Source organism: Eschrichtius robustus, chromosome 6 (assembly GCF_028021215.1).
Source record: "Eschrichtius robustus isolate mEscRob2 chromosome 6, mEscRob2.pri, whole genome shotgun sequence".
Lineage (NCBI taxonomy): Eukaryota > Metazoa > Chordata > Mammalia > Artiodactyla > Eschrichtiidae > Eschrichtius > Eschrichtius robustus.
The window spans coordinates 13,227,140-13,252,460 of NC_090829.1; the positions used below are offsets into that span (position 1 = coordinate 13,227,140).

At 41.8% G+C, this 25,321-nt stretch overlaps 1 protein-coding gene across 5 annotated transcripts in view; it reads right to left on the reverse strand.

Moving 5' to 3' along the window:
* CPNE4 (copine 4) overlaps positions 1-25,321 on the reverse strand; it is a 578,612-nt gene that overhangs the window by 38,342 nt on the left and 514,949 nt on the right. For all 5 annotated transcript variants that reach the window (XM_068547309.1, XM_068547306.1, XM_068547307.1 and 2 more), the window contains 2 exons: positions 5,675-5,773; positions 1,430-1,516 (listed from right to left, as the gene is read on the reverse strand). In XM_068547309.1, coding sequence (XP_068403410.1) covers positions 1,430-1,516; positions 5,675-5,773 — 186 coding nt within the window. The remainder of the gene's footprint in view (positions 1-1,429; positions 1,517-5,674; positions 5,774-25,321) is intronic.

The window sequence follows — 25,321 nt, forward strand, 5'->3', positions numbered from 1 at the left end:
GATGGTCACAGGTCTATTCTGAATGTACTAGGATTTGGTCTGTACAGGTAGGTAAGATGACCAGAGACAACTGCCTTTGAAAGAAAAGTTTATTACTCACAGCTCCCCAAGGGACAGGAGGCATGTCCTGCCACACAAGGGGGCCACACAGGGAAGCACTAGGGTCAGTCAGGAGGCAAGAGGAATGAGGGGAAAGCACAGGCAAAAATCTTTATCATGGTTTTTGTGGGAAGGAATGCATGAAGCAAGGTAAGCAGTTAAACAGGTTTAGAATTCAATAGTTTGAGTAACTTACGAGTCTCTGGGCCATAGGGATGGTCTCTAATTGTCTGAAACCTGGCTCTGGGGTGATACAGGGCAGACGGAATATTGGCTTGGTGTGTGAGAGTTCAGGAAAGGGGGTGGCTGGGGGTATAGGCTCTGGATGGATTGGTCTGCATGTCAAAGACAGGCTCACAGGCAAGTTGATTGCTACCTTTAGGAATTAGGTAACCCTGGGAGGGGCAGTTCCTCTCCAGTATGCAAGGCCCCAAGATGTCAAAGCATCATAAAATACAGAAAAAAAGCCATTATTAAAACAGTGACCCCGGGTGGCCAATCATAAGCATTATCTCCTAGTTCCAGTGATTGGTTCAAGGGGTGGGCATGTGACCTAAGCCAGACCCCTCAGTCTTTTCCTTTACTCTCTTGTTATGTAAGGATGAGCTCCTGCAGCTCCTGGCAGCCAGGAAAGGCCAACTCTGAGTGAAGGAACCTGATATATATAGAGAGAAACTGGATGGTATGTAAGTCTTATGTCGTGGAGTCAGACAGACGGAGACTAAAATCTCAGCTCTTAAACTTACCATGTGTGTGATGAACTGGTTACACAATCTTATTTGAAAGTAGAAATCTCAGGGTTGTGATAAGAGTAAACAGAACGTATTATAGTTATTTTCACATAGTAAGTACTCAATCAGTGGCAAAATTATTCCCAGATGGGATTTTCTGCGAAGTTAGAGCCCCCTCTGGGAGGAATTTTTAGGCCCTTTAATTTTCCCCCACTGTCTTATTTTCATGGTACCCTCTTGGCATGGGGGAGGTGTCACGTATAAAGCACCGAACCCTGGGATAGGCACAGAGTAGGTGCTTTAGAAATGTTGATGACCCCCTCTGGGGACCTCCCTCTGGTGCTGCCCTGGGCAGACCAGGACTCTCCTATCTCTGGCGGCAGGACTGTCCTTGTGGAGGGGATGGTGGCATTGGCCTACCACAGCTCCAAGACCACCCATGCTTACAGTGTATGTCCATTAATACCTTGACTTTCTGATTTTTGTTTAAAATAGATCATATCTCTTTGACACTCTCTCCTTCTGTCCACATAACCTGTAGACTTCCTCCCAGACAGCCCTAGCTTCATACCCCTGGAAGACAGGGGCTATGTATATACCTTGCACTGGTTCAAAATCACAATGCCCGAGTTCTTATAATTCTTCTTCTTGGCTTTGTACTTGGGGTTGATGCACTCCCACTGCACCTGAAACAAGAAAGGTTATAGCATGATTGCCAGCTCAGGAAGAAGTGGAGTCATTCGTGATGAGGCCCCTGGGCACTGCTGCAGATGGACCTGAGGGCTGACCCATGGTCTCTAGCTGATCCCCTCACATCTGGAGGGGCAGTAAGGAGGAGTGGTGGAGAGGGAGACTCTGACATTACTCTGCTTGGTTTAAATCCCAGCTCCTCCATTTTCCAGCTGTGTGACCTTTGGCAAATTACTTGATTCCTCTATGCCTTGCATGTCTCCTCTGTAAAATGGAGCTTATAATTGTAGCTATCTCATAGGGTTACTGTGAGGATTGAATGATTAACCCCTGTAATACATTTAGAACAGTGCCTGACACTTATAAATGTTTGCTATTAATGGGATCAAATTAAGCAGCAGAGGGAAGGAGAGATTTGGGGAAACACAGCTGAGTAACCCAAATGCTGAGTCTTAGTGTCTGGGAATTGACTTAAGAGGTAGGAAAACTGAGGGACATTGAATACTGGCTACAGGAAGCTGGTGGGGATGATGGTAAGTTTGCTTAACTTCACAGAAAACTAAAATAACGGATTGACACAGTCACAACGGTGGCACATTAGATCGCCAGAGAGGCTTCTGTGAGGGGTAGAATCAGAACTGAGGAGGTAGCTGGGAGCGAAAGGGTGAACAGATCTCAACCCTTCCAGCCTACAGAAGGCTTCAGGGGACAAAGCCACCTGCGCCTTGACCACTGACAAAGTCAAACATCCAAGAGTCATTGAATGCTCCTGCCCACTATCCTATGGGAGTAGATCCTTGGATTTCTACTCAGAAGACAAATTTTCACTCTCTGACAATTGGAAGTATCTGAAAATGAAGCAATTTCTGAGGCAGATGTGAGTGGGTAGACTGATACAGCATTGGCGCCAATGACCCATTCCTCCCAGCGCACAATGACTCTGAGCTTAGTCAGGTGACTTGTTTTGACCGATGGGATGTTAGCAAAAGTGATATGAGCAGAGGCTTGACAAGCCTCTGTGCACTGGGGCTTGCCCTCCTCTTGCTGCTGGGACATTTTCACCATGTATTAACTTAAGCTGGTGTCCTGGAGGATGAAAGAGCACATGGAGAAACATCTCAGCTACCCCAGATGTGTAGGCACAAGTGCAGGAGTGAGTCCCATTTGGAACAGAGAGGAGTTTCCCAGGGGAACTCAGCCCAGATGGCCAACCTCCTGTCCTGCCCATGGTAGTAGCCTCCTGACAGATCTCCCTGCCTCACTCTCTTGTCTCTCTCTGTAACTGATTATCTACACACTAGCCAGAGTAATCTTTAAAAAATCAACATCATTCTCCAGCCTAGACCCCTTTGCAGCATTGCCCAATAGAACTTTCTACAATGATGGGAATATTCCAAGTCTGCACCAATCAATGTGGAAGACACTAGTCACATGAGCACTTGGTGTGTGTGTGTGTGTGTGTGAGAGAGAGAGAGAGAGAGAGAAAAAGAGAGAGAAAGAGGTGGAGGAATTGAAATTTTAACTTAATTTAACTTAAACTTACTAAAGTTGAAATTGAAATAGGTGTATGTAGCCAGTGGCTACTAAATTGGAGACTGTGGCTTCAGTGTGCTCTCAACATATTTATAGGAAAATCTAAACTCTTTTCTCCGAGCTATCAGAATCTGCTTTTCCTGGCCTCGGCCTCTGTCCTTGACCACATCTCATGCATGGCTCCCTCACCTTCTCTGATCCGGATACACTGGTCTCTTTCCAGATCCTTAATCACACCAAGCTCTTTCCTGACTCAGTACTTTGCAATGTTGTTCCCTCGAGCTGAAATACTGTTCCCTTGCTTGTTACATGGTTGGCTTCACTTCATCTTTAAGGGCCCTCAAGATAAATGTCACCTTTTCAGGTTTTCTCTTCTATGTTATATCTTTATAACTAAACTGGCTCAGGTTTTTATAGCATTTGTCACAATGTGTAATTACATATTTTGTTTACTTGATTCATATTTATATTTTACTCTGATGCACAGTCATGTCACACCTAGAGCCTGACACTTAGCAGGTGCTCCTCAGTAAATATTAGTGGAGTCAATAAATAATAGAACAGTTCCCTGGGTGCAAAGGTGCCAGAATAGGGACTGAGGAATTGCACCAAAACCTTTCTGGTGTCTCAGTGATACAGACAGTTACAGTAGCATCACATCCATTTCCTCAGAGGGACTTCAAGATTCACTTCTGTTTGTTTGAAAGCATCAGACTTCAGTGTGATTCAATTGTGATGTATGCTATAATATCCTCCTAGGATTCTAAAGATGAAGTGTTTCCCATGTTTATTGGTTTGGCTATTTCTACTTGTAAAGCAGAACAAGGCAAAACTTCGTAAAACTCTTTAGAACTCTAGTGGGTGGTATGGATAACTGCCATTGATTTATTAGCTCAACAGAGCCTGGTCTTGTACATTCAAAGAAGCAACAACGTCTCTGGATAAATTCCTAGTTATTTGGGTAGTGACTTTATTTATAGTTTAGTGTTGGCTTTCATTGTACCCCTGAAACTCTGCAAGCCTGCTCATGGGTGAAGGTCTCTGTGTGTCTGACAAGTTTCCTGCAGTGCTGGGTATGTAACAGCATATATAGCAGGTTGTGGGAGCTATGCAGAAAGCTGCCCTTGACTTTTCAGGCCAAAGGAAGGTATTCAACAAATGGCCTGATTCAGATTAAGCCTCTGATTCTAAAGAACGTTAGTTTATTTCCATCCAGTCTGGTTACATCTTGACTTACATCTGAAAGGGGAAACTTGAACAGTGAGTTGGGACAATCTTCCCCAAGCAGCACTTCTGAGCAGGCCAGGCACAGGGTCTTTAGGGGAAAAAGTCTTTCTCTGCTGTCACTCCTTTTTGTTCTATGGGGACAGTGGCTCCCAGAGTAAGGATGGCAGGTAGACTGGTTTGACTTCCTCCAGAAGCTAACGCCGAGGCAAGGATTTAAGTCCAAGTAATTCATCTGGGAGGTAATAACAGGAAGGAACAATAGAAGAGTGGGGAACTGAAATAGGGAAGCAGCCAAAAAGGGGTATGTGATCCATTCAGGTACCCCTATGGGCAACCAGGGCTGCTTCCTGCTGGGGAACTCTGGGCAACTTCACAGAGCATGCTTCAGAGTTTTGCCACCTGAAGGGCAAGAGAGCTGGGGTATTTATATCCCATCTCCCACTAGCAATTTGTTGAGGGCTGCTCCCTGAAATGTGTATGACTCCCCCAACATGTCCAGCCTGCGGTAGATGTGGGCAGAGAAGGCTCCAGCAGCCATAGAAAGCCCTCAGGCAAAGAGATTCAGGTTCTGCAGCTGACGCTGGGCAGGTGAATCCTGAACAGATCAGAGGAGAAGTTACATGGTCAGGATCCAGATGACAGCAACTGACCAATAGATGTATGTATGTATCCATCAAAGTATGGGTGTCTGAGAGATACACAGAGGAGGTGTAGGCTTCTGTGTGATGCAATGAAATCCCTATGTGCCCCTGTGGTATGTTGTAGTGTTTGGGTTTATGTCTTGGTATCAAGAGTGTAAGAGTGAAATGGTGAAACTAGATGAAAATCTGGTGCCCAAAATAAAAATTTGGAGTAATCAAATAATTTGCCCAAAGCATTAAATGTGTAATTAATGCCACCAGGTCATGGAAATGTAGATCTAGAAAGAATACTGCAACATGATAATAACACCAGCACATATTTTGGAAGTTCCAGACACCCTGCCAAGTGCGTATCATGAATTATCTCATTTAATCTTCACTGAATGCTACCGGGTAAGTACCATTATCACCTTCATTTTTTTTAGGTGAGAAAGCTGAGGCGCACAGAGATTAAGTCACTTGTCCAAGGCTACACAGCTAAAGGAAATTAGAAACTTTCTCATCTGACTTCTCCATTTTGCCAGTGGAGAAACTGTACCACCTTGGAGCAGGGTCCTGTCCAAGGTCACAACCAATTGCTATGAGCTGGGTTGGCACTAGAATCCAGATTTCAGTTCCCACCATGCTCCCTCCTGGCCATGTTTAATCATGTATTAATGTCTCACCTCTAGCTGCTCTGTGTATAGCTGGGTGCTAAGGAGGCATTGTGAGAGGCGAGTCTGGGGGAAATGCCATGAGGGGTTTACCACGTACCTGTTTTCCTTCCATTACTCCTCTCATCTCCTTGAATGTTGAGGTGAATTCTCCAATGAAGTCATGTTTGCCATTGGAGTCCCAGTCCCATACTATGCACTGCAAGAGAAAATAAGTATTTTTTTTTTAACTTAAGAATTTTTTTTTAAACTTAAGAATTCATCCACAGCAGCTGAAGGCAATGCAAACTTTATGAGGAAGACTTGATGAAGGACAGTTGGTCTGGATCAAAAGTCTAGGATGACAGCATGTGGGAAGAGGTATCCCTTTGGTTTCCATTGGTTTTACTTAGCCTTTTTGTCATGATCTTCAAGCAGCCCTGTGATGCAGCAGTGACTAATAATTTGCCCATTTTTCAGATAAGGCCAGTAAGACCGAAAGGAGATAAGTCACTTGCCAAAGGGACCATCCAGTGAATGAAAAACCTGGGATTTGAAGGCAGGTATCCTGACTCTAATTCCAGTGCTGTTTTTCCCACAGCAGAGAGCCTCTGTGGTTTACAGCTGGAATCAGGTGCCTGAGTCCATGCCTGTAGCTTCCACAGTGACAGCTTATGTTTAATGATTTGATCATATGAGTCACATTTTCTTTTTTTTTTCTGAAGGCAAAAGAGCGATGCTAACAAAAACAAGTAAGAGGGCAAAAAGTGAGATCTTTAATTGTACCCACATGAAAAATGGGTGAAAAACAGTGAGAGGTGAGTTACACTGGTAAAAAGCAGGCGTCCATCACACCTAGGATGCGACCTTCCAACAAGAGAGCTCCATCTAACAGCACTAAGGCTAACTTCTGGACTTGCAAGTAACACTTTGCAGAGTGATGCAGATTAAATCAGTAGCCATCCCTCTGCTTGGCCTCACATCTTTAGATGAAGAGGGAGTCCCCATTTTTTCTAGGGTGGAGGTTGGACTAGGGTTTCAAGCACATCAGATATCACTTCTACATCTTAAACCAGGGATCTGCAGCCAGGAACCCCAGAACTCAGATAAGATCGAGGCAGCAAGGAGACATTTACTCAGAGGTTTTCCCTGGAATATTGGGGTTCAAGGGGCAGCCTGGTTCTTTCTTGGGATGAAGACCCCACTGGCCAGTCCCTCCTGGAAAACCTGGTTTATAAATCTATTTTCTGACCTGTGGGATACCGCACAGGCCTAAAATGAAATATGCCCCAAATGAAACATAATCCCCCCCCAAACTTATTCCTACTCATTTATATTCTGTCACAGTGGATTGTATCAACATCCACCCAGTGGGAAACATCACTCAGGATGTGCACTGTGAACATCACACTGTCAAACACTTGTCTACTGATCTCAGTTACTCACAACAGGGGTTTTTCTCTCTATTTGCCAGCCCCTCCTTACTGACCCTGACACTCACACAGTCATTACCTGGAGCCAGAAGCAAAAGAAAGCTTGCCCAGCCTGGGCACAGAAAGAGAAGGAAGTGTGTTTCTGGGACCTTGCCTCTCAGGCTCTTAACTGTGCCCAGTAGTGAACACAGCCCTGGGACACCTGAGTCTGACACTTAGATACTCAGTCTTCTATCTTGGGGGGAAGCAGATAAAAAGGCAAAGGGGCCAAAGCAGTCTTTTCAACACTCCTTGAGTTTTACTGTGTTTCTTTTAATCTCTTCGTTAGAATATAGGAAAAGCAAGAGGGAATGTATGTAGTACTTTGGTTGTCACCAAACCTCAAGCAAAACCACCTATCTGCCATCTCTGGCTTCTCTTAGATTTCCCATCACGCTTCAGTTAGTTACTGCCCTCCTACCACCTGCCACCATAACACTCAGGACATTTGCTCTCTCTGGGACAGAAACCCCCTGGGCTGGATGATGAGTCAGGCCCAACAGGGCTCCAGGCCTGGCCTCCTGGGGGGTGGGCACCGCTGTTTACATGGGCCCTGCTTCTTCAATCAGTGGCATTTCTCATCATGGCAGTTGCAGAATTCTGTTTCGACCTTTCTCAGAGGGGTCCCAGAGGAAAGAAGACACAGTGAGGCAGAAAAATAAAACCACAGTCTTTCTCTCCCTGCCATGAAGCTGGCTTATGACAACTCTGATACAGATGACAGAGGAACATGTTATGGTGAAAAGTAAACAGATCAACTGCCCTGAAGAAAAGCTGAGACAGAGGCAGGTTCTTGGTGTGAATCAATAAGGAAACTTTGACAGATTGGTGACAGAGCAGCAGCTCAAAACCACCTACAAGTCAGGAGGCCTTCCGCATTCCTACAGCTCACAGTGTAGTTTAGGTATATCATCTTAAAATGTCTGAGCTCGACAGATGGTCTTGTCAACTCCCTCATTTTACAGAGAAGGAAATTAATGGAAGAGAAAGGAAGTGACTCCTGCAAGTTCACCCAGTGCAGGGCTGAGACGAAAGTCCAGGCTTCCTGCCTACCTAATTCCCCCCGCCAACCACAAAACAGCAAATTATAATAATTACAACATATATAGTGCTTACTATGTACCAGAAACTGTTCTGAACACTTTACATATGTAAATTCACTTAATACCCAGAACAATTTTTCATTATGCTCATTTTACAGATGAGGAAACTGAGACACAGAGAGGTAAAGTAAGTTTTCCAACACCACACAGTTAACAATAGGTAATCTTTGAACTAAAAGAAGTTAAACTTTGGAGCTTGTCCTAAATGATCATCTCTTATGAACCCAGGCCATTTGTGTTTATGGTCTCTAATCCTGTATGATAACCCTGAAATGACAATATTATTATCACCATTCACAGGTATCAGTCACAGGCTTAGAGAGGTCAAGTGACTTGACTAGACATCTAGAAAGTGACAAAGATGGATTTTATTTCTTTTCCTTGTCTAATTGCTCTGACTAGGACTTTCAGCACTATGTTGAAAAGAAGTGGCAAGAGAGGGCATTCTTGTCTATTCCTAATCTTAGAGAAAAAGCTTTAACATTTTCACCATTGAGTAATATATTAGCTGTGGACTTGTCATATATGGCCTTTATTATGTTAAGGTAATTCCTAGTTTGTTGAGCATTTTTATCATGAAAAAGTGTTGAATTTTGTCAACACAGAATTGCTAAAGCAATCTTGAGAAAAAGAACAAAGCTGAAGACATCACTTCAAAATATATTACAAAGCCACAGGAATTAAAACATCATGGTACTCCCATAAAGACAGATCTATAGGCCAATGGAACAGAATAGATAGCCCAGAAATAACCATACATATATGGTCAATTGATATTTGACAAGGGTGCCAAGAATACACAATGGGGAAAAGGGAGTCTCTTCAACAAATGATGTTGGGAAAATTGAATACCCACATGCAAAAAAATGAAATTGGATCCCTACCTTACACCATACACAAAAATCTACTCAAAATGGATAGAAGACTTAAACATAAGACTTGAAACTGTAAAACTGTTAGAAAAAAAACACAGGGGAAAATATTCTTGACATTCATCTTGGCGATGATTTCTTGGATATGATACTAAACACACAAGCAACAAAAGCAAAAATAGACAAGTGGGACTATATCAAACTCCTACCGGAGCTATAAAAATCTGCTGCACAGCAAAGGAAACCATCAATAAAGTGAAAAGGCATCCTACAGAATGGGAGAAAATATTTGCAAACTGTATATCTGATAAGGGATTAATTTCCAAAATGTATAAGGAACTCTTACAACTCAATAGCAAAAAACCCCCCAATAACCTGATTAAAAAATGGTCAAAGGACTTGAACAGATGTTTCTCCAAAAAAGATATACAAATGGCCAACAGGTATATGAAAAGATGCTCAGCATCATTAATTATCAGGAAATGCAAATCAGAATGACAATGAGATATCACCTCATATCTATTAGGATGACGATTATTAAAAAAACACAAAAGATAACAATTGTTGGCAAAGATATGGAGAAATTGGAGCCCTTGTAACTGTTGGTGGGAATATAAAACAGTGCAGCAGCTATGGAAAACAGTATAGTGGTTTCTCAAAAAATTAAAAATAGAACTACTATATGATCCAGCAATCTCATTTTTGGGTATACATCCAAAGAACTGAAGTCAGGATATTGAAGAGATATCTTCATTCCCATGCTAACCTCAGCAGCATTATTCACGATAGCCAAGATATGAAAATAACCCAAGTGTATGACTAAAGAAAATGTGGTATATACATACAATAAAATATTATTCAGCCTTAAAGAAGAAAATCTTGCCATTTGTGACTTGGATGGACATTATGCTAACTGAAATAAGCCAGTCACTGATGGACAACTAGTGCCTGATTCCACTTTTATGAGGCATCTATAACAGTCAAACTCATAGAGGCAGAGAATACAATAGAGGTTGCTGAGGGGTGGGGGCATTGGGGTCTTATTGTTCAATGGGTGTAAGGTTTCAGTCACGCAAGATGAGTAAGTTCTAGAGACCTGCTGTACAACATTGTGCCTATAGTTTGTAATATGGTGTTGTGCACTTCAAAACTTAAGAGTGTAGATCTCATGTTATGTGTTTTTATCGCAAAACAAGTCAAAAGGACATAAGGAAATGTTGGGATGTGTGGGATCTGTCTGTTACCTTGATTCTGGTGACGGTTTCACAGGTTCAAACTCATATGCATATGAGTCTGCATATGTTTGCATATGTCCAAACTCATCAAATTATATGCATTAAATATGTACAATTCTTTATGTATCAATTAAATAAAGCTGTTAAGAAATCTCAAAGTAAAGGAGATTTCCTTAATAATCTGGGTAGGTCTGACACAATCCTTTGAAAGCCTTAAGAGCAGAATGAGGCTTCCCTGAGGAAGGAGAAATTTTGCCTTTGTGCCATAACTTAACTTCAGTTAGCCTGAGAGTTCCAGCCTGCCTTTCCTGGGTGTATGCTCCAGGGATTTCAGACTTGTCCAGCCAGCCTGCACAACAGCATAAGCCAATTCCTTGCAATAAATCTCTTAATGTCTATCTTCCACTGGTTCTGTTTCTCTGGTTAACCCTGGCTGACGCACCTTCCCTCATCTTCTCCCTTGGCATTCATACCTTCATATTAAGAATTGAGTTTTCAGTGACAATCGGTCTTCTCATACTGATATGCCAAAGTTTATTGAACACTTACTTTGTCGCGGGCATTGTTCTAAGCCCTTGACATGCTCTGATAGTTAATCTTCACAGCAACCCCATCAGTGGGACACTATTATTGTCATCTCCACTTTACAGATGAGGAAACTGAGACACAGAGAGGTGAATGATCTCCTGCTATTATGGAATATTTGGGGTTTTAAAGTACAATTGGCTTTAACATCAGAGTTCTTGGGATCTGAATGTGATCCAGGTCCTGGAAGGCCACGGTGAGCTACCCAAACTGTGGTTATAAAATTACATAACTGCCGCTCATCACTGCAGAATTCTCATATTTAAAGGAAATCTGTTCTTCCCTTGCCTTTTAAATTTTTATATATGTTTTAACATAGTAACCTGTCATTTGTCCAGGTGAAGTAGGGTTCACTGTCCACTTTCTCTTGGCTCCTTGGTTACACCATCCCCAAAGCTTCCATTGCAATCTGTTTACATCTGCTTTAATGTGTCTCCAGCTACATGGTCACCACTGGTCTTTATCCACTACTGGAAGGAAACTTCTGAGTACTCAGCTTTCTATCAGGGTTTAGCACAGTTCTTGGGCACAAGTAAGAACACAGATAAATCTGTGATGAATCTTTCTCTTATCTGTGAAAAAGGTCTTTCTCCTTAAGTTGAGTGGATGGTAGTCCTCAGATTGGCCCTGTTTCCACAGTGCAAAGGGAAGGTACTGCAATCAACTGGTTAATTTTTATTAAAGGAGATGATCAAACTGGGTAATATGTTTTGGTGGTGGTAGACATAGGCACAGGCAAAGGATTGTATGCATGGGATTATGGACACGGTTTAATGGTTGTAGACACAGGGGCCAGGGCCTGGGAAGCAGCAGGTTGAGTTCTGTCCTCGTTCTGTGGATAGCACTGTGAGACCTTAGGGTGTCTTCTCCGTATCTCTGTGCCTCAGTTTCCTTCTCTATGAAATGGGTGTCTGGGGAATGGGAGCTGGAGTAAGTGCTCTCTGAGGTCCTTTCAGATCCAGAATTCCCTAGTTACATGGCATTGCGTCTTTATTCCTTTTTCAACTTTCTGTTCCAAAGTCTGAGATAATTATATTAAAGCCATAAAATTCTTAATTATTTATCAATACCTGATTAATGTAACACTACTCCCTTTATTTTCTTTTTCTTTTTTTAAATTAATTTTTATTGGAGTATAGTTGCTTTAAAATGTTGTGTTAGTTTCTACTGTACAGCAAAGTGAATCAGCTATACATATACATATATCTCCTCTTTTTTTGGATTTCCTTCCCATTTAGGTCATCACAGAGCATTGAGTAGAGTTCCCTGAGTTATACATAGGTTCTAATTAGTTATCTATTTTATACACAGTATCAATAATGCATATATGTCAATCCCAATATCCCAATTCATCCCACCCACCCCTTCCCTCCTTGGTGTCCATACATTTGTTTTCTGTGTCTGTGTCTCTATTTCTGCTTTGCCAATAAGATCACCTATACCATTTTTCTAGATTCCACATATATGTGTTAATAAATGATATTTGGTTTTCTCTTTCTGACTTACTTCACTCCCCTGTATGACAGTCTCTAGGTCCATCCATGTCTCTACAAATGACCCAGTTTCATTCCTTTTTATGGCTGAGTAATATTCCATTGTATATATGTACCATATCCTCTTTATCCATTCCTCTGTTGATGGACATTTAGGTTGCTTCTATGTCCTGGCTATTGTAAATAGTGCTGCAATGAACATTGGGATGCATGTGTCTTTTTGAACTATGGTTTTCTCAGGGTATATGCCCAGTAGTGCAATTGCTGGGTCATATGGTAGTTGTATTTTTAGTTTTTTAAGGAACCTCCATACTGTTCTCCATAGTGGCTGTATCAGTTTACATTCCCACCAACAGTGCAAGAGGGTTCCCTTTTCTTTACATCCTCTCCAGCATTTATTGTTTGTAGATTTTTTTAATGATGGCATTTTGACTGGTGTGAGGTGATACCTCACTGTAGTTTTGATTTGCATTTCTCTAATAATTAATGATGTTGCATTTCTATTCACTACTCTCCCTATTAAAGGAGATAATAATAGTGATTTGCATTTCTCTAACAATTAGTGATGTTGTTTAATCTTTTCATGTGTTTGTTGGCCATCTGTATGTCTTCTTTGGAGAAATGTCTATTTAGGTCTTCTGCCCATTTTTTGATTAGATTGTTTGTTTTTTGATATGGAGCTGCATGAGCTGTTTGTATATTTTGGAGATTAATCCTTTGTCAGTTGTTTCATTTGCAAATATTTTCTCCCATTCTGAGGCTTGTCTTTTCTATGGTCACCTAATCTATGACAAAGGAGGCAAGACTATACAATGGAGACAAGATAGCCTCTTCAATAAATGATGCTGGGAAACCTGTTCAGCTACATGTAAAAGAATGGAATTAGAACACTCCCTAACACCATACACAAAAAATAAACTCAAAATGGATTAAAGACCTGAATGTCAGGCCAGACACTATAAAACTCTTAGAAGAAAATATAGGCAGAACACCCTTTGACATAAAATGCTGTGAGATCTTTTTTGACCCACCTCCTAGAGTAACGAAAATAAAAGCAAAAATAAACAAATGGGACCTAATTAAGCTTAAAGGCTTTTGCACAGCAAAGGAAACCATAAGCAAGACAAAAAGACAATTTCCTTTGTTTTCTTTCACTAGGTATATTTATACCCTTTGGACAACTGAAAGTCAATTGTTCATCTTCTCATGGTGATTCTCACAAGAGCACCATGAGATGGCAGGTCCATTTTCACAGATGGTGATCCTAAAATTCAATAGAGCAACTGAAGGTGGCTTATTCCCAAGCACAGAGCTAGCAAGAGTTGAATTAGGCTGTGGACCTGGATTTATTTCTCCATACTCAGGACCCTTTTCATTATACCACATAGCTTCATAACATACTCATGCCATGTGCCTTTTCAATGGCAGACCTTTTTTCTTTTTCTTTTTTTTTAACTAACCAACTAAATCATGGATATCTGACCTCTCTCAGGGAAGAATATACTTATATACATCTTTAATGTTCTTTTTGATAATAAGCACTGTAAGATTGTCCTGAATGATTAATCTAGGTGAGGCCTTACTGGGCTCATTTAAAGGTAGAATTTTAAATTAAGACCATCAAAATTAAATGCTAACAGAATCAGTAATGTAGGAACCAAACTGTGTTCTCACGTCACTTAGTCTAGACCCGTCTCCTAACTGCAGCTTTTGGGAAATCAGGCAATGTTCTATCATTTTAAGGAGTTTTAGGCAAATACATAAAATTATATTTCAGGATAACTATGGTTAGGGATTTGGGAAAATTTCATTCATAATTTAGTACTTGGAATGGCTTCTTTTTTGTTAAAATTTAATGACAACCCTTAACACAAAATCGGTTTAATGGTTTACACAGGACTGTAAACATCTAAAAAAGAGTATTAAATGTATATTTGCTTATCTGGTCGTTGTGACTTGAGCACAGGCAGACCTTGGTAGGGTGTGTCCATGGGAAGAGGGTCCACGCCCCTTTGATTATTTTCTCATCACTTGATTGCTTTTACTCACTGCAGACTTGGCAATAACCTTTGGACATCAACTCAGCTACTTGGATGGGAATTAAAAGTAGCTCCCCCATTTGTAACATGAACACTCTGATTTGGACCTCTGAGGTTTGGCAGAGCAGGATGTCACAGGGAGTGAAGACAGAAATCTTCACAGTAGAGCAGGGACGAAGCTGGACCCTGAGAGATGGGCATATGCAGCATCCAGATGGAGGGGAGAGTTTCTCAAATAAACAAAATGTAGGTACAGCTCCAGAAATGGTGGGCAGGGCTGGGGCCTCAGCCATGTGCATCTCTGGCAGTCATCTTTGCTGGGCTGGTGGGCAGGACTAGCGGACGTCTTTCTGTATGACAGTCTGAGTATCTTCTGGGGACTCAACCTAAGGTGAGGAGAGAGTGGGACAACAAGATGGGCCCAAGAACAAAGAACTGCATCTTAGAGGAGTGGGGCAAGGCTGAGTAGAGTCTGGTGACAATCGCTCAGAATTTTCTACAGGTCTAACCCCTATGGATTCATGTCTGAGTTCTGGGGAGTGAGCTGTAAGTAGAAAAGTAGCTTGAAAGAGAAGTTTTCACAAAATAGCAGGGTCTTATGTAGGTCAGGAGAACAGAGGGGTTAGATGCACTAAGAGGCTCAGATTTGAGCATCCCGAGGGCTCAGTGTTTCTCCATGTAGGGGAGGTGTTGCTGGGGGCTGAGGGCAGAAGGACGGCAGCGGTGGCAGCAGCAGCAGCAGCAGCAGCAGCAGACATGTCTGGAAGCTTAGAGGGCACAGCCTTGACATCCATACACTCAGGCACCATTCACCAAGGCAGCAGCAGCAGTGGAGAGAAAATGGTGCTGAAATCTTTCGTATCTGTGGAAGGTGACTCCCCTTGGCCTGGGGGTTAATACTTCACATGAGCTTCTGATACAATGAGAGTGGGGAAGGGCCCTCAGTGGACTTCAGGGGAGGCAGAAGCAGGAGGTGATGCACAGGAAGAGGATGGGGGCATGGCCCACGCCAGAGGTATAGCTGAAATGACATGTGGGTGAGCATGTGCAAGAACCTGCTTGATATTTTCAAAGAAATAATTGAAAAGTGAACTTTAAAGTGGAGGGGAGGTCAGAGGTCCTGCTTTAGTTGATGGAGCAAGACCAAGTGAAGTGTAGGCTCTACCACCAGTCTTTATTTTCAAATCCATACTAAACATTGGGTGCACCAGTTTGCCTTAACTCCAGGTGCAGACCCCTACCTGAGTCTGTGCATAGTCCTCCACCACCTGTTTTCCCTGCCCGGCCTGCCCTCACTCGCTGACTCCACCTCAAGAGGAAACATTGAGCGTCTGGGACATGCAGTCTAGCAGCAGTGAGGGGTGGGTGCTCTGTGCTCATCCTGGGGGTGCACCACCTTCATCATCAGCGCCCTATGTCCAGACTGATGGGGCTCCTTCTAATCCTGAAACTCAGACCAGGTGCTCAGTGGGAGAGGCATCCCAAAGCACGAGTTCCCCTTGCAGACTTGGGTCAGCGCCATTTACCTCAATCTGCTCCTTACATCTTTTTTTTTTCTAAATCATGGGGACTTTTTATTGTAAAAGGCAAACTGAAGTTTATTGAACATTTGTTCCTATATGCCTAATAATATGTTTTTTTTTTCATTTAGTCAACTTTGTTGAAGTATAAATTATATACACAATAAAATTTCATGATATTACCCACAAGCTTCTGGCTTGGGTGATGCAGTGTACCATTCACCTGGGTAGGAATCACAGGAAGAATAGGCTTGAGGCCCAAGGGATAGTTTAGTATTTGGTCATGTCGAATGTTGAATCCCACATTCTTGACCTCTAATAAACACCATGAATCTCCGGACTCATGACAGGTAATCATTGTTTCTTCTAGAAGAATGCCTGTGTCTTTATTCCTAAATGAGCCATGCTGCTCGTGCTTTATTGATTGCTGTAATTTGATGCCTGGAGGCAACCTCCATTGGTCCCTGAGGAGGAAAAGGCTCTTGAAGACCGGAAAAGAACAGATGACTCGATTCGTATGGCTTAATCAGTCTGAAAACCACAAACTGGCAACGTGGGGCTCGCAGCAGCCAGGAGGGAGCCCTGGTGCAGCCAGGCAGCTTGATTACAGTGTGTTTCTGACATAAGCTCATTTACTTGCTTCTCTTGTTTAATTATTGCCTATGGAACCATCATAGGTGTTCAAGACTTGGAGGTTTTAAAACAAGGGAACAAAACAGATCCCAAAAGCATGGAGAAACGAGCCATTCCTAACCAATCACATGAAATGATTTATGGAAAACAGATTTGTTGCTGCCACGCCCAAGCCAATTCTGGGAGTTTAAACTGGACTAACCCTCTATCCACAGACAGTATAAAATAACTGAGGCATTCCAGTCAGAGTCACAAACATTGTTCTGTATCCTCCTGCCTCATCACCACCACTGACTGGTCCCTGTTCCGTTCCCGCATTTACAATGTTACTTTGGCTGGCTGGGGCATCCAGCTTATCCTTTGGGCACCAGGGGACCTTGCATGCTCATGCTCTTCAGGGCCTGGCTACTCCTTGGGACCCTCTCACCCATGTCTCTTGTGGGCAGACATCACCTCTGACCCTGGTCTGGATCCTGAGTCTTCATCCAGGAACCGGTTTCTGACTGAAGTCTTGTGTGGATTTACCCCAGCCACCCTTGAAACCAAGCTTCCGGTAGTCCAATACTTTTTATTAATTTCATTTAGTTCCTTGTGATGGGGTCCTTCTGTCACTCAGCTTTTCTACATAGAACCAGCCCTTCCTGGTCAATCTATATCTCCTTGAGCTATGCTGCCTACTTAGCGAGTGTGAGGAAGAGTCTGCAGTTCCTACATGAAACAAGAAAACCGAACAATGGTACTAAGTTGTTAGCCTAAAATTGCTACTGGCGAAACTCTCCTTGTCAGAGAGAATCATTTCTCCTCTTCTAAACAATAATTATTATAGACAGACTTTTGAGTCGAACAATTTCCTGCGAGATAGGAGGGCTTGGTTCTGAGTCATCCAGGAAGATATCCTATTCTTTTCATCCAGATGGAGTCAGACACACATTTGCAAGATGGACAAGCAGAGAGCTGAGATTTTGACAGTATAAAGCAGGGCCACTGACCTAGCTTATCAGGCTTATTACCCAAGTAATTGAACCTTTCTTCTCATTCCATTTCTATCACTGTACAGAGCAATAGCTTGATTTGTCTCTGGGGAGATGACACAGACCTTCTTTACCCATGGATGGTGTAAACCCATCCATTCACTGATAGGAAGGCCCTCCTAGTAACAGGTTCATCAATAACTATTTTAAAAGCCAGCAAAAGTAGTGGAAAATAATTAGAATTTTTTTTCTGGCTTTCATAATAGTCAATGTATTTTCAATGGTGGTTTATGACAAATGGACCCAAGTTTCCATCTAAATTGCATTCTCCACATCAAGGTTATCGTTTTAAAGAGCAGAAATCAAAATCCATATGGTAGCAAAGCATTTTAAAAGTTCATTTCATAGAGCACCAGGTTTATCGGAGGTTAATAGAGTATTAATAAAAAATAAAAAAGGGCTGAATTCTCACATAAGCTTGGGTTACCCTGAGATAATAGAAGTTAAACGGTTTTCTCTATTGCAGACTTTGAAATGCCAACGTGAGGCCAACCAGCCATCAAGGGCACAAAATTTAAAGAGGCACTTTTTCTTAGGGCACCACAAGCACAGGGTTGCCACTTGCGTAAAGCTGAGAGTGACAGCTTCCTTAAATTTTGCGCCAATACTCCTTTTGCCTTCCCCTACTCCAGGTCCTGCTAATGTGTATTGTGAATAATTTCCAAGATTAGGGCATAATACACAGTATATAATACACAGCTTACTTGGGCAAGGAATTTGGCTGTATATTTGCAGAGTGAGTGGAAAAGAAGGATGTCCTATGCAGGTGGACAGTACATTCTGGAGAAGCTGTGCTTGGATGCAAATTCTTTCGCCTGAATCCATCTTATTTTTCTGTTTTGGCAAGTTTTATGGTGAGCTCACATTTTCCTTAAGCTCTGTGTCAGCGATACAAAAATCCCTGTTTCCTTATGATCAGCATTTATCAGGGGAGTTTTTTAAAAACTACAAAACAAAATATGTTTGTTCCTCCTTTATTGATGGATTCATTGCCTGTATCAGTATGAATGATGCCTTGGCAAAAATGGGAGCAGAATGGCCCATTATGCTAAGGGATATAAATTATCTTTGATGGAGAAGATCCCTGTTCATCAATACTGATGTAGCTGTGTCATCAATTTAATAGCTGAACTGTTTGCCATACCATTATTTATAATAGTGCCCAAGAGTAACATGTAATTAACTCCATGACTGACTGACAAAGCAAACTGCAGGGTGATCAATCATGTTGTACAAACACTTGTCACCAGGCTACATGTGGGATGAGAAGGTTGACTTGTGATGTTTCAGTGCTACCCTTTCTAGACTGTTGCTCTGGGCTGGTGTGAGGTCCACCACTGATGGGGACTTTATTCTCAGATCCAGATTTAAAGTTGGTGGCTGTACCTTGATATTCAGTCTCATCTTGCCATCTAGCTTGATCTTTGGAAGGGTGACCAGTATGAAGAATCTGTCAGTTCCTCTTTATCTAGAATGGCTTCCTCTTTTTAGTTCCCCCCAGACTCATGATTTTTTCCTTTGCCTAGTCCCTGCTTTCACTAAGTTTTCCTACTGCCACTTGCCTTTAAAGCAATCAATTTCCCCTCTTCTTCAGGTTTGCCCTCACTGCAGCTATTTTGTAACTTGTCCTCCTCTTTGAGCTGATCAGGAATGACTTCACCACAAGCAAGGGGAGATGAGGCACGGTCAGATTTTCCCTCTCATGCAGGGACTGTTTTGTAAAGTTTACGCTCACCCCACAGGGTTAGCCTTCTGCCTGTGACAGCTACTTGTAACTTCAGAAACTCCAGGTCCCGTGTGGCCAAAAGGAAGACTGAGACTGTTATGGAGATTCATTCCAGAGAGAAAAATGGCTGATGGAAAGATATGTCTCCCCCATCAGCATGAGTTTCTTCTGTGTGAATACTGAGACAAATATGCAAGAGTCTAACATGGCTGCCTGTAGAAATTGGACCCTGTTCTTAGGTGGGGTCTTCCCTGAAATGGGGAGGCATTACTTCAAGTATTAATCATAGAGGAAGAGTAAGGTCCTTAGGGTGGAGAAAGAGAGAATTGTGTACCTCTGTCTTGGTATCTCTTTCTTAGGTCTAGACCAGGATGCCAAATACCTGGCACATGCATAATCATTCCCCCACTACTTCCTGTCTATCCTCTTATCCTTGTCCATTGCAGACATCACCAATCAATCATACTTTCCTCACTTAGACTCCTCCTCAATCCAGCATCCCAGGCAGTCATTATTTATTGTTCAGAGTTGGAATATAAGATTAAAACCTGTTTCCTACTGTCAGTCTCAAGTCTGATGAGTCAGGATGCATGTTTGTAGGGTGAGTACTAGGAGGAAAAGAACTACCTGAATGTCATGGCCTTATCCATTGGGGCAGGGAAGGGATATAAGCCCTGAAGAGTGAGCATTATCTTATAAACCACATCATTTTCACTTAAGAGTACTCCCTGCGTTTACTTTCTATTTGTTCTTACCTATCTGTTAGCAACATTTGGTTTGAGTAATTTGGTTTTTTCATAGCTAGACCTCACAGCACTCAGAGGAGAACCATATGTCCATGGTTGGGTCAGAGTTAAGTGGGAAGCAGGTTACCTTGAGACTGCTAATTAATAAACACTCCTAGGAAGCCTAGGTCCTATAGTTCAGCTGCTTTTCCTTATTCTGAGATTCTTCCTCCTACTGACAACTTTAGTGATCCTGAGTGCTCTATTTTATTAAAAAAGGTAGCTTTCATTTTTGCCACCTTGCCAAGACTGTCAAGAATCATAATGAGGCAGCAAAAAAATTATTTCATTCACAGAAATTACCATCCCATCCGTTTTCTTCCCACCTCTCCTATTCACAAAGTCATGTGTTTTCCATGACGAGTCCTTCTAATTTTAAAGCCACATATTCAGGTAGCAAATCTCAAAGTTTCCTGATGACTCAAGCCGCAACATCCCATGGATATAATGTTGATGATGATGATCTCCCTGGTATGAGTTTCTAAGAGAGCCACAGGAAACTTGTCTTATTCTCCTTTTGTCCTTACTTAGAAGCTTAACTTTTTTAAAAAACATCTTTATTGGAGTATAGTTGCTTTACAATGTTGTGTTAGTTTCTGCTGTATAACAAAGTGAATTAGCTATACATATACATATATCCCCATATCCCCTCCCTCTTGTGTCTCCCTTCCACCCTCCCTATCCCACCCCTCTAGGTGGTCACAAAGCACCTAGCTGATCTCCCTGTGCTATGCAGCTGAGAAGCTTAACCTTTAAGATGCTCTCTGGAGCTTTGATCTATGAAGAGCTGAACAAATTGGCAAACATGGACTTTGTAATATCTTATTTTTCATATTGCCAACAGTTACCTTGGTAAGCAGGTATGTGCTCTATAAACCTAAGTACTGACTTGACATGTGGATCAAAAGAGAGTTTGTAAGCAACCTACAGGCAGCTGCTCTTGGAGGATTCAGCTTGGCATGTAATCTAGTTCAGTTGAAAGATGTGGACATATAATAAGTACTACACAGACCATCGTTCTCCTCTGTGTCTCTCTGGTCATGTACAAATCATTGATTTGGCAGGTTCTTTGTAATTCCACTAATTAAGGGCAAACTATTGGTCTTTTTGGCCCTGAGTCAGGATTCTACAAAATTTTTCTTCAAAACCCAAACATCATCCCAACCAAAAGCAGGGGGTAGAATTAAGGTACAGATTTAAGATTTATTTTTAAACTTTTAATTGGTATTTGACCTGGTGGCTGGCCTGGCATTTGTTGGGATTCCCCACGGCCCAGCATGGAGAAACATGAATCCACTTTTGTTCAAACAAGTTGTCTTTGGGATTTTATTGGTTTCATAACCCAGGTAAGTGGGTAAGAGTGACTCAAAGGGCAGAGGAAGAAAAGACAGAGAGGCTTACCATGAAGGTACTGAATCCATTCTGTGCACATCTATACTACTGTTTCAACCATTACCTCATTCATTCAACCTAACAACATTCCCCCAACACATTCTCTGCAGGCTGCCAGGAAACACGCAATATACAAAATGAGTTTTAAAATGTGGTCACTGCCCTCAAGGAGCTTGCCATCTAGTAGGGAAGATAAACATATATTGGACATAACCTAAAACCAGATCGAAGTTGTCTGGCAATTTATTAGGAACTGTAGAGAAAGGTTTGAGTGAAAGCAAAAAAGTAGCATCATCTGTTGTGTGTCCTCATTGCACGGGAGAACAGGGACAGAGTCTTATTTGTCTTTGTAACTTGTGCCAGGGAAAAAGTAGGTGTTCAATAAATGCTTGATGAATGCAGCTGAGAGAAAACATGGAAAATTCTTGGAGGAGGTCCTTTTTGAAGCAGAACTGGAAGGAAACATGGAGTTTAGGTTAACAAAGAGGAAGGAGGAGGAAATACTATGTAGGAAACTGAAGGAGCTTAGACATGGTGAGGGGCAGCCTGCTGGAGAAGAAGGGAAGGACAGAGAATAGAGAAAGAGAACAAAGGTACATTGATGACATTCATCCTTAGTCTGGGCTTCCTCCCAGATCTGACCCTAGTCAGAGGTACTTAGAGAAATAATACACGCTCTTGTTCCTAACCAAGTGATGGGGATACTGCATTGTTCTTATGGAAATAGAGTCTTCCTGGGGTCTTCTGAAGCTCACAAAAATCTTAGCTCAGCATTCTTAAACTTTAGTTTACACAAGAATCTTTTGGAAGGCTTGTTAAAATACAGATTTCTGAGCCCCATCAGCAAACTTTCTGATTCAGGAGATTTGGGGTAAGGCGTGAGGATTTGTACTTCTAACAAGTCCTCTGGTGATGCTGATATGCTAGTTCTGTGACCACAGTTTGAGAACCACTGTCTTAGATAAATATACAGTTACCTTTCCTCATATTTACACCATTTCCCAAGACATGGAGAGAATCAAATGACATAAGATGGCTGTGATGATCAGAGATTTTTAAAATGTCTGATGAAGGTGGCTGTTTCAAAGATGCTTGGTTTCAGGTGATATAAGATTTCTGCATTAATTTCCAATTTATAAATGACTATAACTCTGAAAGTTCTTACTGTTAACTGGATGCTGAGAACTCAGAACAACAAAGTTGTAAATACTGTTTAGGTCTCCAGCTCACCACAAAAGCCCAGGTCACCTGAAATATATCTAATGCACTCAGTTCTGCAATAGATAATCACAGAAAATAACACCATGGCCATACCACTAGTTAAATCGAACACAACCTTGAACATGTGTGCTTCACTCTGTCCAACAGATGATACTTAGAAGTTATATGACAACAATATTTTGATAAGTTTATTTTAGTACATTAGGAACTTCACTAATTGAATGATCTTTAACAAAAGAATAATAGAGAAGCATGTAATAAAAATAATGAAATGGTGCATAAAGGAGTTCTTAAAACCTTTGTGCTTTTTAAGTTGGATTTTCTTTTAATATATCACAGTTACTTGTAGGAAAGAAGATTTGGTTCAGATAGGCATCTCAGCCCATTAAGGCACTGACTTTGAAAGTGTTACTGGAGGCTGGGCTTCAGAACATCTGCTCCTCGCACATCCCTCTTCTGAGGGTTTCTGTCCACACAATGGTGACTCATGCCTGTGCTCCTCTGAAGTGGGCACTTTGTCTAAGGACAGCCCACCTGTAGGTTGGCCAGGAGTCTATGAGATGACCTGGTGTGGAAGTTCTGTTCATCATGGACAAAGGGAACTAATTAGACCAATCAGAACTTGACACAGAGAGAAAGAATGAAGCAGCTGGTTTTGGGAATAGTAGCTGAAGGACACAGGGAGACTAGTCAAGTTGCCACAATGGTAGAGCATGAGAATAGATATTTGTGAACCCTTGTTGCTTAGGAGGTTGACCAGATTACCCAGTCACTTGTGCTGCTCTGAATTCTGAATGATTTATTGAGTCGAACTACTTAGTAAGCTCTGTGAGACCTGGTGGTTTAGCAGTTCCCAGAATCCTGAGGCCGTAGCAAAACCCCCATATCTTCTCCCTTTTTTTCAGGTGAGTTCTTACTTAACTCACCCAAACTAAAGGCCATCAAAATTCCTTTTAACAGAAATAGCCTAACCAACATAAACTCCTATGGAAATCCCCTAATGACAGATTAGCTGAAGAATTGGGATAGTATTTCTCTCCTCTCCCTCCTGATCACTCCCAACTGATGGATTAGGAAGTTAAAATCCTCATAGCTTTGAATTCATCAGAACTGAAGGCACATCAAAATGAAAGGAATTAAGGAACAGACAGTACATAAAAGAGAAAGGAAGAATGGGAGTCAGCAGATCAGCCCTTCATTTGTGTTGACAAACGAAGGTGCAAAGTCTTTGATGAGCTGCATCTATAAATAATTAGCTCTGCCAGTCTCTGTGAGGCTTTGGCCAATTCGTCCAGGCCCACTAGGGATAATAAGGGCTAGAAATGCTGCCAACAAGCTCAGCTATAACATGAGCCAGAGGACAATGTGCTTCAGATACTCACTCTGCACTCATGTGATGTAGATTTATAGGGTCTAAGCACTGTTCTGAGGAGTGCTGGTATTCTTAGATTCATTAAATGGGAACTTATTCACCATGCCTTGTCTCAAGCATGTCATTGACATCTTAGTATCTCAGTTCAATAGTAATTTGGGGATCATTCCAGTAGGACTCTCTAATTTTAAGGATAACAAAACTGAGGGCGAACTTCACAAAATTTATTCATGATACTATTGCTTTTAAAGTCTTACTCTACTTGCTCTTAGCTCAGAGGCAGTAAAAACTTCATCTTACTGACCTATTCAGTCACTTATTTTGTGGAGCCATTTATAATGGCTCCCCAGACTCACTTTCCCACACCAGCAGCTATGCTTGTAAGTTTTAAATTAGTCATCACATATCTTGTCTCATTTGATCCTCTCAACAACCCTTTGAGATGGGCATATATGTATCATTTCCATTTTACAGATGAAGAGGCTAAAGCTCAGAAAGGCTAGGCCACTTTTTGGAAACCCAGATTCTCTGATGTCTAATCCAGATGTCTTTCCAATGAAGAACATATTTGAAAATAATTTGTAAACTAAAATATGAAATAGAAACACTAGTTTTTATCATAACCCTCACCTTAATTCCCATGCCATATTCCCTGGAATATAGCAAAAGTCCATTCTTAAGGACAGTGTCTTCTTTGTACCTTTGGTTCTCTGAACATGTTGCAATTACAGCAATTTTCCACAAATTAAGTCAGAATCTCCACTGGATTATAAACAGGATCCTTTAGAATGCTGGTAACTTTAAAAAATTCCCCCCCAAAAACATTCTGACCATTTTCTTCAGAGGCTTCTGTTTGACACCAACGTTAACCTACCACCACTCAAACCATTAATTAATTCATTCACCATTTCTTGGGCAACTACTATGTGCCAGACACTGTGTTAAAGGCTAAAGATATACAGCTAACAAGGCGGGTACCTGTTTTCCCAGGAGCTTATAATTTAGTGTGTGTAGGGAGGTGAGGTACTAGGCAGAGAAGGGGGAAATAGGAAAGACAGGCAAACGCACCAACAAATAACATATCTTTGCTATATTAGAGATGAGGACAGGATACTGTAAAACCACAGAAGAAGGTTCTAAGTCAGAAGGAGGGGTCAGGGAAGGCATTTTGGAGGAAATGATACGCATCTCAGGAACCCTCCCTCTGTAAGGACCACCTGCCCTTCTGAATCTACAGGAGAGCTCTTGGTGCCAGTCAAGATGGCTACAGATGGAGATTGGTTCAAGAT